General features: G+C 49.0%; 2 protein-coding genes across 6 annotated transcripts; one reads left to right on the top strand and one right to left on the bottom strand.

Annotated features, from left to right (window-relative positions):
• Positions 1 to 124: 124 nt before the first annotated feature.
• KLHL10 (kelch like family member 10) lies at positions 125 to 5,450 on the bottom strand. Of its 2 annotated transcripts, none has more exons than XM_077853215.1 (5): positions 5,121 to 5,450; positions 2,670 to 3,159; positions 1,335 to 1,952; positions 804 to 953; positions 125 to 577 (listed from the first exon to the last, which is right to left on the bottom strand). In XM_077853215.1, exons 1-5 carry the CDS (start codon positions 5,312 to 5,314, stop codon positions 203 to 205), a joined length of 1,827 nt encoding a protein of 608 aa, XP_077709341.1. In that variant the 5' UTR covers positions 5,315 to 5,450; the 3' UTR covers positions 125 to 202. The 2 variants fall into 2 exon arrangements, with proteins under 2 accessions (XP_077709341.1, XP_077709342.1); XM_077853216.1 differs by lacking the exon at positions 5,121 to 5,450 and adding an exon at positions 4,902 to 5,064.
• A 120-nt stretch (positions 5,451 to 5,570) lies between these two features.
• On the top strand, positions 5,571 to 15,452 carry NT5C3B (5'-nucleotidase, cytosolic IIIB). 4 transcript variants are annotated; one of them, XM_077853217.1, is made up of 9 exons: positions 5,571 to 6,205; positions 6,449 to 6,547; positions 7,146 to 7,215; positions 7,302 to 7,348; positions 10,155 to 10,240; positions 10,804 to 10,893; positions 12,654 to 12,816; positions 13,689 to 13,889; positions 14,968 to 15,452. In XM_077853217.1, the coding sequence occupies exons 1-9, from the start codon at positions 6,194 to 6,196 to the stop codon at positions 15,100 to 15,102; spliced, it is 903 nt and encodes a 300-aa protein (XP_077709343.1). In that variant the 5' UTR covers positions 5,571 to 6,193; the 3' UTR covers positions 15,103 to 15,452. The 4 variants fall into 4 exon arrangements, with proteins under 4 accessions (XP_077709343.1, XP_077709346.1, XP_077709344.1 ...); XM_077853220.1 differs by lacking the exons at positions 5,571 to 6,205; positions 6,449 to 6,547 and adding an exon at positions 6,307 to 6,448 and having other exon boundaries at positions 7,283 to 7,348; XM_077853218.1 differs by lacking the exons at positions 5,571 to 6,205; positions 6,449 to 6,547 and adding an exon at positions 6,309 to 6,448.
• The last annotated feature ends 1,367 nt before the right edge of the window (positions 15,453 to 16,819 follow it).

The raw sequence follows: 16,819 nt of genomic DNA, 5'->3' as shown, positions 1-16,819 counted from the left end.
GGTTTGCGCTGTGTTTTTTTTTTCCTTTTTAATGATGCACTGTTGGATATAAATGCTTTCTGCCTTTCCTCTTACTCCCTCCTTCAACCCTTGGCTCCCTTAAGTTGAACATTTTCCAGTACTCTTACAAGTTTAAACACTGTATTTATTTAAAAAAAAGAATTCTTATTGCTTAGACTCTTTATTAGCTAAATGAAGAGACTCATACAGGCAGGGTACTTGTCGAAGCGGAGTACTTTACTTCATCTCGCAGTGCTAATCCTGTGAAGTTGTCCCGTCTAGCTGCATATTCCCCGACGTTGGCCAGCCCTGGCACCACACAGCAGCTCAGAGCGCTGCGGTAGATGCTCATGTCATGGGCGTCATACCACTCGTCCGTCTTTTCGTCATAGCACTCCACGTTAAAGGTGGTAGTGAAGCCATTAAAGCCGCCCACCACAAACAAGAGGTCGTCTACCACCTCGATGCCAAAATTGCTACGAGGATTAAACATAGTGGGGATTGTGCGCCAAGTATTAGCCACTGGGCTGTAGGCTTCTGCACTCCTAAGTCGATTTGCTCCATCAAAGCCACCTACCTATGGATGCAAGGGAGACATGGTTGACTGTTAGCCATTACTTCTGTTCAACGAGGAAGAGGCCTTCTTTGGGGGTGGGGGTGGGGAACCAGTGATTTCATACCTCCCTCTTTCCACTGTTTTCCACAGAAAAAATGCTTTTCAAATGCTTACCAATAATAGCACAAACCTATTTGTGAACAAAAAATCTAGGGTTATCGTTTTGTGTGGTACAAGATAAACTCACCGCATATACATGTTCTCCATAAGCAATTACACCTATTCCACTCCTCCTGCTTCTCATGGGTGCTATGACTGTCCACTGATTACTCTCAGTGTTGTACACTTCTGCTGTAAACAGACACTCATTTCCGTTAAAACCACCACATATGTAGACCTGTGTGAAGAGAGGCACAAGGGGGACACCTGGGTGGCTCAGCAGTTGAGCATCAGCCTTTGGCTCAGGGTGTGATCGCAAATTTCCTGGATCGAGTCCCACATTGGGTTCCTTGCGTGGAGCCTGCTTCTCCCTCCCGGGACTTCGGGATCACGACCTGAGCCAAAGACAGATGCTTAACCATTGAGCCACCCAGGTGTCCCTCATTATTGCTTTTTAATGAGTAAAATTTTAAAGGATCATTACAAAGGGCCACTCGGTCATTTGAGGACAGTTAGTACTGCAAAGTGAGTATTGCCTCTTCTATTTTCCATCCATCCCCAAAAAAACAAAGAAGAGCATTGCTTCTGGACATGTTCTTTTCCCCTTCCCCATCCTTACCTTCCCGTAGAGTGTTGTGGCACTTGCGTCGCTCCTCTGCTCGTGCATAGGGGCAATGAGCGTCCACTGGTTGGTCTCTGGCTCGTAACGTTCAGCAGTGTTGAGACGCACATAGCCGTCAAATCCTCCCATGGCATAAATGAAATTGCTGAGGACTGTCACGCTGACATAGCAACGTCGGGAGTGCATCGGGGCCACCTGATGCCATGTTTTCTTGACTGGGTCAAAACGCTTAACGCTATTGAAATAGTCTACACTATCGAACCCCCCAATGATATAAACGTAGCCTTTCAAATAGGCTGCCCCATGGTAGGCACGGGGACTCTCTTCCTCACAAGTGACATTCACCCATCTGTCTGCCCGAGCATCATATGCCTCAATGGCATTGGTGGGGCTCCCACCACTCCAGCCACCAATTGCAAATAGAATGGCATAGGGCAGGCGGGGCCTGGTGAGTGGGTTGGTGAAGTCAGAATTAGAGGGTCCATTCATGTTTAGGTCATACATGGCCTTTAGGGCATTGATGATTACTGGCTTGCATTCCTCACTATCTTTGACATAGTCGTTCATCTTCACATTGTTCATGAAGTACTCAGCATGCATTAGGGCCAAGCGAACCTAAGAAGGAAATACAGGAAGTCAGATGAGGTGAGGGTACCTGGAAAACCCATCTCCACAACTCCCTGTTTACAATCAGCCTTTGAATTGCAGCCCTTTGAACTACATATGAATGAATATGCAGTCATATTTTGTTTTGTGTTTGAAATTTACAGCTCACAGTCTCAACATTTGTTTTTCAGAGGTGGCATACATTTGGATGCTGAGAATGAGCTAGATAGAAGGCACCTCAGTGGTCACAGAGCCAGCCCCCTCCTTAGACCAGAGAAAGCTGTGGTGATTGTTCAGTCATTGAACATCTATGTTTCTCTATAAAATAATACAAATTAGCACCAAATGGCTGTAATTGTGTATAATACTCACAGTTTGGTGTCTAGTCCCACTTCTACCTGGGGTTTGGGGAAACTCACAGAATAAAAAAAGGGTGAACGGAAGGCCCTTTAGAATTATTTTGAAGGCCTTGCTATCTCCTGCCCCACTGCCAGGGAGAATTTTGGTCAAAGAATATAAGTGGGGTGGAAGCAACTAGCAATGCCAAGGGCAAAGAAAACTGCAAAATTCCACAGAACAGTAGGCGATGCCTTCTATATAAGTGTATGTAAATACAGCCCCCGGAATCTGCCAAACATCTGAATATGGCTCTTTGCATAGTCCCTCCGGGATTAATGAACCCAACATGAGCAATTAAGCATCCCACAAAAAATAACTAAACTTGACCTTGGGAAGCAAAACTGAAATATGCTGCTTCCTATTTTGGGAGTCATGAGAAATCCATTTTAAAATGGCCTCAAATACAGCGTCTTCTTGTTTGACGTTGAGCTCATCTTTCTCAATGATATCTTTCAGCTCAGTGACTGAGAGCTCTAAAAACTCAGCCGAGACTTTCACCATCTCCTCAAAGTTGTGCAGTATGAACATGTAGGCCTTCTGCCTCAGCTCGGGACAGTAGTAATAGTCCGTGAATTTGCAGATGCCAATACAGTTATCCAAACACAGCTCCGACTTGAGGAACTCACAGCAACCCCTGACGATACCCATGATGTTAAATTGGTCTGCGGCTGCCAGCAGCTTCTCCACGTTGTCCGGTGTGATCGGGACAGTCCGGGTGTATGCATATTCAATAATCAGCTTCATCATGTCAGGGGAAATGCCAGGAATGTTGTATACCTTCTTTTCAGTGTTGTTCCAGCCACTTGTAAACAAAGCTCTGGAAGAAAGAGAGAAACTAGCAGCCACTGAAACATTTCTCTCCAGTTTGCCAGGTTCTCCCTCCCCACCTTTTGTTTTTGTTGAGGAGAGTTTGGACATTTCCCAAATAGTGCATGGTGAGTAGCCTGGAAATAGATGGGTAGGAGGGAGTAAGACCTGTGTCTCTTCTATCTGAATCTTGCTTAAGGGAATTAAGCTTAAGCAATATGCTTTTTAAATAAGTACCATTCAGTCAACACACACTCAGGATCTGATGGCTCCTCACCGGTTACTGCTACCTCCTTGGTCCAAGCCACCATCATCTCCTGCCTAGATGATTGGGACTAACCTCTGAACAGATCTCCCTGCTTTTGCCCTCGATGCTACCAGAGTTTACCGTCATACCCCAACCACCTTATGAGTTTACATACCCCTTGCACCCTAAACTTTCCACCGACATCCCTTCTTACTCAGAGTAAAATACAAAGTCCTTCCCAGGGAGTACAAAAGTCCTCTAAGATCTGGACCAGTAATACCTCACTGGCCACTTCCTCCCACCTTCCCCCTCCTTCCGTTCCAATCCCACTGGCCTTGCTTGCCTTGAATACACCAGAGGTGCTTCATTTTTGGTCCTTTGTACATGCTGCTGCCTTGGCCTAGAAGGCTCCCCACTGCAGATCTCCATATTTCTCCCTCCCACATCCCCCTTAAAGTCTTTGCTCAAGGGACACCTGGGTGGCTAAGTGGCTGAGCATCTGCCTTTGCCTCAGGGCATGATCCCAAGTCCTGGGATCAAATCCCATATCGGGCTCCCCACAGGGAGGCTGCTTCTCCCTCTGCCTATGTCTCTGCCTCTCTCTCTGTGTCTCTCATGAATAAATAAAATCTTAAAAAGTCTTTGCTCAAATGTCACTTTGTCAGCAAACATCATCCTATTTAAAATCACCACCCTCCTCTCCATACTTTCCCTTTTTCTCCCTAGCACTTATGATCTGCTGTTTTTTATGTATTGAGTGCCTATTCCTCCTACTAGGAGGTGAACTTCATGAGAACACAAATGTTTATCTCTACTCCTTGTTTTATTTCTAGTACCTCAGATAGTGCCTGTCACAAAATAGGCACTCGGTAAATAATTATTGACAGTGTACTATTCCAGAACTATTTATTGGGCTCCCACTGTATAGCTAGGTACTTTTTTTTAGGTGTTGAACAAGACAGAAGTCCCTGCTCTAACAAATTTTTGCTTCCTTTTTCTAGGTTGCTTCAGGGAATATGGGCTTGGAAATCAGAGATTCTTCTCTAGAGCAGGAGTTTGCGAACTTACAGCCTCTGGGCCAGATTTGGCCCACCTCTTGTTTTTTGCACCACCTACGAGCTAATAATGTTTTTTTACTTTTTTTTTTTTTTTAGAGAGAGAGAGAGAGTGGGCTGGGGGGCAATAGATGGGGCACATTTATCATATCTTCATTGGAATTGATTACTCAAACATGTTTAAGCTCATGAACAAAATAGCTCTGCCACTTTCTAGGTTACAGTGTTGTGGCCCAAACTCCCTTTATCTTCTGATAAACATTTCCTCGGTGCTTTCCCGCATCGTCCTTCCCATCTGCTCCATCCTTGTTTGAGATAGTCTCTATTGGGATGGGGGCACGAGGGGCAGCTGAAGTGGCACCTGTCATCTAGGTTTAAGTAGGAAATCCAGTATGGGTGTCCAACCTTCCCAAAGGTTGGTTTGGGTGAGAATCAAAGGAAAAAAAGCACCTGGCCCACCAACAGTTGGTTGAAATCCAGTTGAAAAGCAGAGAGGAGGCTCTGGCCCTAGTTGTACCTCTTCCAAAGACAAAGGAGCCAGGCCACAGGAACCCCGAGTTTGACAGTGTCCCTAACTTAAGATGGTAGGGGGTGGGAAACATGAAATGAACCAATGTCTCAAAAGGAGCCCCAGTCCCCTTTTGGCTGAGCCTGGCCACCCTGTTATACCTAAAGTAGGAACTGCAGCTACAGAGGATGTTCTTGTGGGCATTGAACTCAAAGCCATTGACCTTGATGACCACGTCGCAGAGCTTGCCCTCTAGCCTAAGCTCGTTGAAGATCTCACAGGTCATCGCACTCATCTTCCTCTCCATGTGAGGCTGGTGGAAACGTGTGGAGGCCGCCGTGCTCTCCATCTCCATGGCACCCTGGGACCAGCGGAGAGAGGCTGCTGTCCTAGGGTGTCGGGGAGGGTTGTGGGGGGCCCCTTTAGCCTGCTGTCGCTCCTTTTCCCTACTACATCTTTCATATAGGGCCCATCAGGCAGCCCAAGTTCCAGAATCCTGGGCCTGCAATGAGATCACTCTCAGGATTGTGCTCTCGGGTTCTGGAACCCTCTCCTGTCTCCGTCCTCCTTTCTCTCCCCCCCCCCCCCCACCATTCAGGCTGAAGACCACCCCACACCTTCCAAGCCCTTGAATCTGGAGCAGGTTGGTGACCATGACACCACATAAGAGTTTTTATCCATTCTAGCTCCTGTTGCCCACTTCAGTTGCCCAGTTCTGTATCCTGGTAGCATCATCTACCTTCTTCCACTGCTAGGCAGTGGCTCCCCAGACACTGAATTCGAGGAAACTGAGTCAGAGGAGGCAGAAGGAAGGGAAGCTGCTCGGGAGTTAATGCTGGCCCAGCTGTCCAGGGCCGTCCTGCGCTGCAGACTTGCGTTAGTGGCTCATGATCTTTTGCCATGAGGAGTGGGCCCAGGGAAGCCCCTTCTGGACGTTTGCCATATCCCCCTCCCTTCCTGCGGCTTTTTTGGGGGTTTTGGCCCTGCACACTTTGTGTTTGGAAATGACCGTTTTTGCTCTCGACGGTGGCATCCGGTCACCCCCACCTCTTAGGACCCTCGCCCTCCTCGACACAGAGCGGGGAGCCACGCTCTTCTCCCGGCCCCGCCCGCCGCCCTCTCCCGGCCCGGCCCGGCCCGGCCCCGCGGTCCCCGCTCCCGGCGGGCGACGCCTGCGCAGTGCGGCCGCGGGGGAGGTCGTTGTCCCGGCGCCGTCGTCCCGGCCGCGAGCGCCATGGCGGAGGAGGTGAGGCGGGAGGAAGCGTCCGGCGTGGGGCGGGCCCCGACCCCCGGGGCGCTCCGAGGCCCCCAGCGGGCCGCCTGGGCCCCGCCGCGCCACCCCGGCCAGTAGGCGGCGGGGCCGGCCCGGAGCCCCCCTCTGCGCGCCCCGCGCCCCGGCCCGGCCTCTCGGGGCTGCCGAGCCGGCCCCGGGCTCCCCTTGGGCCCAGCGCGGTGCCGGGGTCAGCGCTTCTCTCGGGTCTCGGGACAGGTGAGCACCCTGATGAAGGCCACAGTCCTGATGCGGCAGCCCGGGCGGGTGCAGGAGATCGTGGGCGCCCTCCGCAGGGGCGGGGGAGACCGCTTGCAGGTACGGCGGCCGGGGCGAGGTGGGGCGGCTGGGGGGTGACCTGCCCCGGGGCCCGTCCGCGCCGCTGCGGACGCTGCGGGCAAGCAGGCGGCCCCGCGTGATCGACCTGGGGTAGAGCTGGAGAACCTCCATTCCAAACGTATCGGCCTTGACCAGCTGCTGCTTCCTCTAATTAGGTGGAGAGCACCCGGCACCCGGCACCAGGCCCTGGGGCCTTGCTTGCACACCTGCCCCGTCAACGCCCCCTCCCCCCGCCCCGTTGCAGATGTGGAGATGGGTCACCTTGGGAGGGACCCGGGGCATTGAGATGGCAACGCCAAGAGTCAAAGGGGGTCTTGATTCCTCAGTCCCCCATCTGCCAGCGACCTGCAAGAGGCTCGCATCCTCAGGCTTAGCACGTTACTACTAACTGGGATTAGTTCTCCCTTCCACACCCTGGCCTTTCCTAATTCCTGCAGGGCTTTGCCCACTGGCTGGGCACTGAGCTGGTTTGCCTTTCATAATCGTCCGTCCCCCGTCCCCGCCCCCATCCCCGACCCTCAGGCAGGGCCACACGGGAAAGAGCCTGTATGGACAGCATCTCTCTTTTGCATTTTAGATCATTTCTGATTTTGACATGACCTTGAGCAGGTTTGCATATAATGGAAAACGATGCCCTTCTTCTTACAGTAAGTCACGTACTAGGTTGCTTTGTTGGGCTTGACAAGATGGTGGTTTCTAAGTGGCAAATGAAAGGAGTTTTGTGTTTTTGCAGACATTCTGGATAACAGCAAGATCATCAGTGAGGAGTGCCGGAATGAGGTGGGTTACTCCCCTTCTTTGTTCAGAGATGGCTATCATATATGACTTCAGACAGTTCTTGGTTAGGACCAAAGATTCCAGGGTAGAGATCTTAGAAGATTAATATTTCTAAAAATTGTTTTTCTCATGCTCAAGTGAACCTGGTCTCGTACACTGGGGCAGTGTCTCCTTTTTGTTCAAGATGTGATGATTGGTGGTTAGAATAGGGATGTTATGGGTACTGCTAGCTAGAGTTTACAAGAGACTTCAACCTCGCTGTTTAACCCTCAGGCAATTCCGAGGGGTGGATAGAACCACTATGATCTACACTTAACAGATAAGAAAACCGAGGCTTGGAGAGGGTAAACAACTCCTTCAAGGGTCATACAGGCAAGACACAGAGCTTGATTTTCCCATAGATCTGATTCTGTCCCAAACTCTTCACTATTATGCTCTTTCTTTAATAATATAATTTTGGGGAGGGTGCCTGGATGGCTCAGTGTGGGTTAAGCATCTGCTCTTGGTTTTGTTTCAGGGTGGTGGAATCTGGGTTCAAGCCTACGGAGGGGCTCCCTACTTAGCAGGGAGTTTGCTTGAGATTCTTTCCCTCTCCCTCTGACCCTTCCCCTGCGCATGTGCACTCTTTTTTTTTTTTTTTTAAGATTTTATTTATTTATTCATGAGACACTGGGACAGAGAGGCAGAGACACAGGCAGAGGGAGAATCAGGCTCCCTGCAAGGAGCCCAATGCAGGACTCGATCTCTGGACCCCGGGATCATGTCCTAAGGCAAAGGTAGACGCTCCACCGCTGAGCCACCCAGGTGTCCCTCTCACTTTAAAATAAATAAATCTTAAAAAATACATAATTTTTTGGTAAGGTAACCGGTATCAAGAAAGACCTCTGAATCAATGTCAATATATAATAACACTCATTTCCGTGCAATACATACAGATATACATCCTGCAGCCTTAGAGTTCATTTCACTTTGCTCCATGTTCTTCCCATCCATGTCCTCTTTGCCATAGGAGAGCCATGCTGGCTGCACATTTCTCTGCAGTTTGCCGAGCTCTTTCCACTGAATAACTCTTACTTAGTTTCACTTCGTCACTAAATTACATACAGAGGGGTCTCTCAGTCTGTCATATTGGTCAACTCCTCCAGTACTGTCATGATTACTTTTTATTTATTTTTTATTTTTTTTTAAAGATTCATTTATTTATGATAGAGAGAGAGAGAGAGGCAGAGACACAGGAGGGGGGAGAAGCAGGCTCCATGCTGGGAGCCCGACGTGGGACTCCATCCCGGGACTCCCGGATCGCGCCCTGGGCCAAAGGCAGGCGCTAAACCGCTGAGCCACCCAGGGATCCCCAATTACTTGTTATTAAGATAGGCAACAAATCAGGATGCCTGGGGGGGGCTCAGTTGGTGAAACGTCTGTCTGCGAGGGTCCTGGGATCAAGTCCCATGTCGGGCTCCCTGCTCATTAGAGAGTCTCTTTCTTTTTCATGTCTTCTCTTCTCAAATAAATAAATAAAATCTTAAAAAAAAAAAGATGGGCAACAAATTATAGATAATTCTTATATTCCTACAACCTGTCTCTCTGGAGATGCACTTTTGGTTTAGTGTAAGTTCTGGCTTCAGGACCTTTGGCAGGTCACTTTTAGTGGTTCCCTGACATACCTGATCTTATCAGCTTCCAGAAAGCTGCCCCCACAAGTAAGACAGCTGGTTTGGGTGCCTGCTCAGGGAATGTGCTCTTAGGGAAAACCAAGATTCTGGGTGTTGATGAGCTCCCCCCAAAATTAAAACAGCAAAGTTTATGCATAGAATCTTTTTTTCTTTTTAAAAAAGTATTTTCTTCTCCTGAATTATTTTATACTTTTAGAAAAATGTTCTCACATCCCCCCCCGCAAAACGTGTACATTGAGAATCTTAATGCATTTCAGGAGGTTTCTCCCTTTGTCAGTTTGTGAACTTTGCCTTTAACTCTCTTTTGGACCTGTGGTCAGGGACTCTATGTATGATCTCATAATATTCTGAGATTGTGCGTACATTAGAATTAAATTTTTTCCCCAATCAGTTTCCATTTTTATTGGGCGCTGTTCCTGACTGGCCCAGTGTGACACATGGTCCTTGAAGCGGTCTCCCTGGACAAAGGTCCTGGCAGGTGGAAGGAAATCTTAGCAGGGGGAGGCACTTGAAAATGCTCGTCAGGTGGTTCACCCGATGTTGGCGTTGTGATCGTTGTCCACTAACATGTTGGCTCCCAAATTCACTCCCATGATTTTTCTACTTCTGCTTTTTGCCATGTCTGTGGTGATTTTTACCACATATTTTACTTAAAGTTTGGTTACTATTAAAAATCTGAATGCAATTAGAAAAGAAACAATCTTTGTGAAAGCCTGAGTTTGATGTGCTAGGAGTCTTTTTCCTTAACATGCATTAAAATGAATCTAAAACTGCTAACATGAAAAGTGTTTATCCACATGCCCCTAAAGTTACTTTGCCTACCCCCTGAGAAAGTGTACCCCATTTTTGGGAAATACAGCATTAATCCCTTCTTACTGGTTAAGCCCTGCCAACTGAGCTAATGAATAACAACAAAATCCTAGTAACCGTTCCCTTGAGAGCAAAAGGTCTTTCTTGACTTTTTGGCCTCAGATTCTGAGGGTGCATGTGAAGGGCTGACCAGCTCTGCAGATCAGTCACTCTCTAACACAGAGTTGCATCTTCTAGGTGATTATTTTCTCACGATAAACTGTGGGACTTCGCTGGGAAAAAGTTGACGCGGGCTAACGGCTTTTCTCTTCATTTGGATGTCCCAGCTCAAAGCGCTCCTTCACCACTATTACCCAATTGAGATTGACCCACACCGGACCATCAAAGAGAAGTTACCTCATATGGTGGAGTGGTAAGTGACAGTGGTTTTGAACCGCTCCTGAGCCCCACGATGCACTGATGCAGGAGGGGGTGTGCTTTTCCTGAGCCTGGATGAGGCGGCAGGCCCCCTCTTACCTTATTCAACGCCTCTGGCCCACCTATTAGAACAAACCATCCAGCCACGGTGGGGATGCTTTATGGCTGCTGCTAGAATGGGAGGCCCACTGAGAATCCTGGGAATGAGGTGGAAACCCCTTGGTTTGGGGGAATAAGTGCTTTGGAAAGATAACTCTCCTACAGGAACCAGTATCACCGGATGGAGCCTCAGTTCTCCGGAATATGGGGTCACCAAGGGAAGGATTCAGAAGAGTGGTTGACTTCAGCAGTTAGCTCACCCAGTTCTTGTTCCTGTGGCTATAGTATGGCTTTCTCACCCTCTTCCTTTTAAGGATGGCCAGAGTCTTTCAGGAAGTGGCTTGGTGGAAAAGGATGAGGCCTCCATTAATCTTTCCAGAGGGAACTTGGTCCTTAAAAGCGAAAAGACGCTTTACTTAGTGGTTGGAATTTGGACTTTTGTCGGGTGTCTGTTTCTAGGTGGACCAAAGCACACGATCTCCTGTGCCAGCAGAAGATTCAGAAGTTTCAGATTGCCCAGGTGGTTAAAGAGTCCAATGCAATGCTTAGGTAAGCGGCTCGCTCTGGAAAACATTTGAAACTGGTTTGCTCACAAAAAAGAGTCTGAGAGGGAGTGGAAGGGAGTCAGTTGCTAGGGGAGTCAAAAGAGACAAAACACTGTGAGTGGCTGATGTGAAGATCTTGCTTTTCGTCTCTGAATGTAGCTAAAGGATATCTCACCCTTGGGTGCTTCCTAGGAAACTGTCTACTGCTAGCGGATATAGTATGAATATGACCAAGGCTTCATCTCCTAGAATAAACAGTTTCTAGCTCATTTTCTCCAGTGGTAAAAAGACTTTGGGGTCACCCTGATGACTGGTGTTCTGAACTCCAATATGAGAGTTGGCTGGCCCGGGACTCTTGATCATCAGCAGGCTTCCCAGTGCTGCCATGTTCTTTACTGGAGGAGGGATGAGGGCACATAGAGGAAGGAGGCAACATGGATGCCTGCTCTCAAGGATTGGATGTCTTCCCTAGGGAGAGCCACAAAAAGCCAAGAAAGTAGAGACACATGCAGACCCAGTAAGTGCCGAGGGGTTGGGGTGTTTCCTCAGTGAAGCTGTCCCAGATAGCTACCTGGTTGTATTTTGCTCGAGCAAAATAAGGCAGAAACAAACAACAGCCCATTTATATGAAGTTCAAGGATAGGCAAAGCTAATCAGCAGTGCACATGAGGTCACAACAGGAGGGGATGGCATTGGTTGGAAAGGGAACCTTGATCTGGTTAGTAATTACATGGGTGTATACATATGTAAACATTAGTTGAGTTGAAGACTTAAGATTAGTGCATGTTAACCATTTATTATATGTATTTTATACCTCAATTTAAAATGTTTTTAAAAAGAAAAAATGTGGGATCCCTGGGTGGCGCAGCGGTTTAGCGCCTGCCTTTGGCCCAGGGCGCGATCCTGGAGATCCGGGATCGAATCCCACGTCAGGCTCCCGGTGCATGGAGCCTGCTTCTCCCTCTGCCTATGTCTCTGCCTCTCTCTCTCTCTCTCTCTCTCTCTGTGTGACTATCATAAATAAATGAAAAAAAAAAATCTAAAAGGAAAAAATGTGGGCATCCCTGGGTGGCGCAGCGGTTTAGCGCCTGCCTTTGGCCCAGGGCGCGATCCTGGAGACCCGGGATCGAATCCCACATCGGGCTCCCGGTGCATGGAGCCTGCTTCTCCCTCTGCCTGTGTCTCTGCCTCTCTCTCTCTCTCATGAATAAATAAATAAAATGTTTAAAAAAAAAAAAAGTAGGGGCTCCTGGGTGGCTCAGTCGGTTAAGCCCCCAACTATTGATTTTGGCTCAGGTCATGATCTCAGGGTCGTGAGATCAAGCCCCGTGTCAGGCTCCATACTCAGGGGGGAGTCTGGTTAAGACTCTCCCTCCCTCTGCCCCTCTGCTCCTCCCTCCCTGCACATGTGTGCGCTATCTCTCAATAAATAAGTAAATCTTTAAAAAGAAAAAATTTAAAAATATATCACCAAAGTAGAAAATAAAGACCAGGAGCAGACGGGTGCCTGGGTGGCTCAGTTGGTTAAGCATCTGCCTTCAGCTCAGGTCACAATCCCAGGTCCTGGGATCAAGCCCTATGTCAGGCTCCCTGCTCAGCGGGGAGTTGGCTTCTCCTTCTGACCCTCTCCCCCGCTTGTGCTCTCTCTCTCTCTCTCAAATAAATAAATAAAATCTTAAAAAAAAAAAAAAAAGAAAAGAAAAGAAAGAAAAAAGACCAGGACCAGAGGCAGTGCAATTGCAGAATCCATCCATCTCTTTTCAGGGAGGGATACAAGACGTTCTTCAACACCCTCTACCAGAACAACATTCCCCTTTTCATCTTTTCCGCGGGCATTGGTGACATCCTGGAGGAGATTATCCGACAGATGAAAGTGTTCCACCCTAACATCCACATCGTGTCTAACTACATGGACTTTGATGAGGACGTGAGCCGGGTCTCCTTTAAGCTAGGGATGGAAGAGGGGTGGGGACCACCAGCCCCCAGGGCCATATCTGAAACTGTTAACCCTAACCTGGGGAGGGAAGGCATGCTGGCTTCTTGCACTCAGTCAGTTATTTATTTCTTTATGCCAGCTAAAGACAGTTACCTCTGAAGGACCTGCCCTCCCTCGGGTGCCTACTTTAGGGCTCAGGCAAGCCCCATGTCCCTGCCCTAGGTCATGTGCCATCCTAGGTACTCAAACTCAAGGACTTAGACTTTGATTTGTTTTCCTGGAGTCAGAGGTGGGTTACTCTGACTCACCCATGCTCTGACTTCTTCCCTTAAACCAATGGCTGGAATTCCCATCCCTTTAGCCTGAGGTGAGGACATAGCTCACAGCTGAGGGTGAGCACACATGTAGCCTGAACAGTGCTTGTGTCACGGGCTTCATGCTACCCCAGAGTATGTGAACAATGATATTTGAGGGTCCTTGTGAGTTTAAATCAGGGGTTACAAACTTTTTTTGTAAAAAGCCTGGTAGTAAAAAAAAAAAAAAAAAAGCTTGGTAGTAAATATTTTAGACTTTGTGGGATAGATTTTATGGTCTGTCACAGCTACTCAACTCTGCTGTGGAAAAAAAAAAAAGCAACCGTGGACAAGATGTAAACCAATGAGACTTGCTGCGTTCTGATAAAACTTAATTTACAAAAATAGGCCAAATCTGGCCTACAGGACCTAATTGGCTGGCCCCTACTTTAGACTACAATGAGATTTTGGCATTTCTGTCTTTCAGGATTCCCTTTCCTCTGTGACAGCAACAATGGAAAACTGGCTGTAGATGGGTCCCTGTAGCTCTTCTGTCTCTTGATTCTTTAGGGTTTCCTCCAGGGATTCAAGGGCCAGCTCATACACACATACAATAAGAACAGCTCCGTTTGTGAGAACTCTGGGTACTTCCAGCAGCTTCAGGGGAAAACCAACATCCTCCTGCTGGGAGACTCCATGGGGGACCTCACTATGGCTGATGGGGTGCCTGGTGTGGAGAACATTCTCAAGATTGGCTTCTTAAATGACAAGGTAGGTGTGAGACTGGGGCTTCTTATCTTAGTGGCTTGCTTCTTTTTCAATTCCTGTTACCAAATGCCTGGTGAACACTCTATGTGCTAGTCACTGTCGAGTCTTAGAGGCACTGAGGTAAGTCACAAGCTATATTTTCAGAGGAAAACAAAAGAGATACACAGTGATGGCTATGTTGGGCACATGGCGCGACAGGAGTTCAGAGACAGGGTCATCAGCCTGCACTTACTGTTGGATGCTCACCACATACTGGGCACATCGACCCATTTAATCCTTATGGCAGCTGTTTGAGGTAGTAACTCTCAGATGGGAAACCGAGGCAAGGAGGTTCATCTACCCATGGTACATAGTATAGGATGTGGTGGGGCTGATTGCTGTCCTCCTGTCGTACCTGTAAGGCATGACTGAAGTGGGAGAGAAGTCAGTATTAAGAAAGTGCATTTATAAGAACAGACCAGGGCAGCCCCGGTGGCGCAGCGGTTTAGCGCCGCCTGAAGCCTGGGGTGTGATCCTGGAGACCTGGGATCGAGTCCCACGTCAGGCTCCCTGCATGGAGCCTGCTTCTCCCTCTGCCTATGTCTCTGCCTCTCTCTCTCTCTCTCTCTGTGTCTCTCACGAATACATAAATAAAATTCTTTACAAAAAAAAAAAAAACAAAAACATCTATAAGAACAGACCAGAGGCCGACGGGTGCAAACACCGTGGTCATAAAGGGGCATAGTATGGTGTCAAATTAGAAGGCCACCACTCGTATCCTCCCCTCACCATCAGCCAGCAGGTGCTGAAGACCTCTAGAATGCTTGAACCTTGTGAAAATTCAATCCAGATGGACTAGAAGTAACATCTGTTTTTTAAATTTTAATGCTTGTACTGTCCTTTTGCCACTGACACAAGGGTTAATTGTGGAACCCTATGCCCACTGCCATCCAAAGGGCAGGTCCCTGTCACCTGGAACTTCTCTTGAGAGTTGCAGCCTGAATGCAATCGTCCCCCTGCCCCAGGTACCTGAGAGGCAGAGGCAGAGAAGGCAGGGCATCCTTGGGACTCTCTGTCACCCCTCCCCCCCTCCCCTGGGCAGGTGGAAGAGCGGCGGGAGCGCTACATGGACTCCTATGACATTGTGCTGGAGAAGGACGAGACACTGGACGTGGTCAACGGGCTGCTGCAGCACATCCTCCATCAGGGGGACTGGATAGAGATGCAGGGCTCCTGAGGGCAGGCGTGGGGCTGGAGCTGCAGGCTGCGGAGAGGAGGGAGCCTCACCCGGAGGCCGCCCTGTGGGGAGCGCTGCTTCTCCCTGTGTGTGCAGAGTCCAGGGGGGTCCAGCTGCTGAGCCCAGGCCTCTCCCTCCTTTCCCAGCGTCTTCTGTTGTGTTCTCCAGAGTTTTGCGGGAAGCCCACCAGATGGGAGGGCCAACCAGGTGAACACAGGACCTATAGAGTGTTAGCACTCTAGGGACCATCTAGTCCAGGGGTTCTTTTTTCCCCCAATTTTTAAAAATAGGAAGCTATTCTTCAAACATCTAATGTGTGAAACAGATCAAAATAAAAAAAGGAAAAAACAGCTGTTTTGATTTGGTGGGTACAGGGCTGGCTGGCTCAGCCTATTGTGTGACTCTTGATCTCAGGGTTATGAGTTCAAACCCCACGTTGGGTGTAGAGATTACTTAGAAAATAAAATGTTAAAAAACAAACAAAATCCAAATTCACTCACGATACCCTCTGAGCATACCATAAATGTGCCTGGGGATGGAGGTGGGCAGGTGCGGTTGGAAGGGTGTGTTTCTGACCTGAAATGGTTTGACTTGATGCTAAGGTAGCCATTACACCTAAAATTCTGTTGGGGTCAGCCAGAGTTCCCTTTTTATGCATCCCCCAAAGGGATGCATGTGGGTGTTGATTTTCTCCCTGAGCCCTTGGCTCCCGCCCTCTCTTGTCTTCCTTATGTGGGCCCAGGGCCATGAAGATGGCTGACTTAAGGGGTATCAGGACCTGGGACTTGAAGGGAGAAGGTGCTCTGCGACACAAGAAAGTGGAAGTAATTTCTACTCAGTCGTCTGGCATCACTGGGCTTCCTTCAGAGTTTCTTTCCCTTCTTCCTCCCCTGTTGACTTGGATGGTCAAGAACTAGCAGAATTCTCTCTAGGGCACCTTTTGAAGAGAAAATGTAAAGCAGCTGATTTCACCTGGCCTTATTTAGCCTGTCCTCAGAGGACTTCACCCCTCCTCCTCCTGCAGAATACTTCACCCCTCCTCCTCCCCCTGCAGAGGACGCCTGGCTCTGGGAAGTGCAGGGCTGAAGAAGGTGGCAAGGTGGCGGCTGCTGTGGGCGCAGGCCTTTCAGACCTTACCAGGGCCGTGTAGTTCCCATTTACAGGTGGCTTGGAAAAGACCAGAAACTTGCTTAAACTCCATAGCTAGAAGCAAGAGCCAGGATTTCAGGGTTTCTGACCTAAGCCATAGCATTTCTCTGGCATCACTCCTCCCTGCGGGCTTTGGTTCAGAGCTGGCTTGTTCGCTTTAGGAGAGGAGGTGGTTACCCTCTGAGGCCAGTGGGTAGCCACTGTCAGAGCCTAAGGTGCCTTCAGGATGCTTTGTAGCCTGGAGTGTCCGGGATTGGTTGTGGGGAGAAGCCGTGTCTCAGGATCCTGGGCAAGAAATGGGTGCTTGTGGGGGGACAGGTCAGTCCAGGGAGCCCAGTACTATTGGCTTCTCTCCCAAGCCTCCCCCGCTCCCCCATCCTCTCCTGGCTTAGGACATCTTTGACGCCCTGGCCAAATTCCAGCCCTGTGGGTGGGGGGGGCGGGTGGCCTGCCTGCTGGCTGGAGCAATTCCTCCCTCAAGACACTGTAGATTGGAGCTGATAAGTTTCCTTCAGATGAAGGGAGGGGGGATCCAGCAGGTGGTAATGGCTGGCAGCCAGGAGCAAGG

This window comes from Canis aureus, chromosome 16 (genome assembly GCF_053574225.1).
Source record: "Canis aureus isolate CA01 chromosome 16, VMU_Caureus_v.1.0, whole genome shotgun sequence".
Classification (NCBI taxonomy): Eukaryota; Metazoa; Chordata; class Mammalia; order Carnivora; family Canidae; genus Canis; species Canis aureus.
This window is presented reverse-complemented; position numbering and strand designations above follow the sequence as displayed.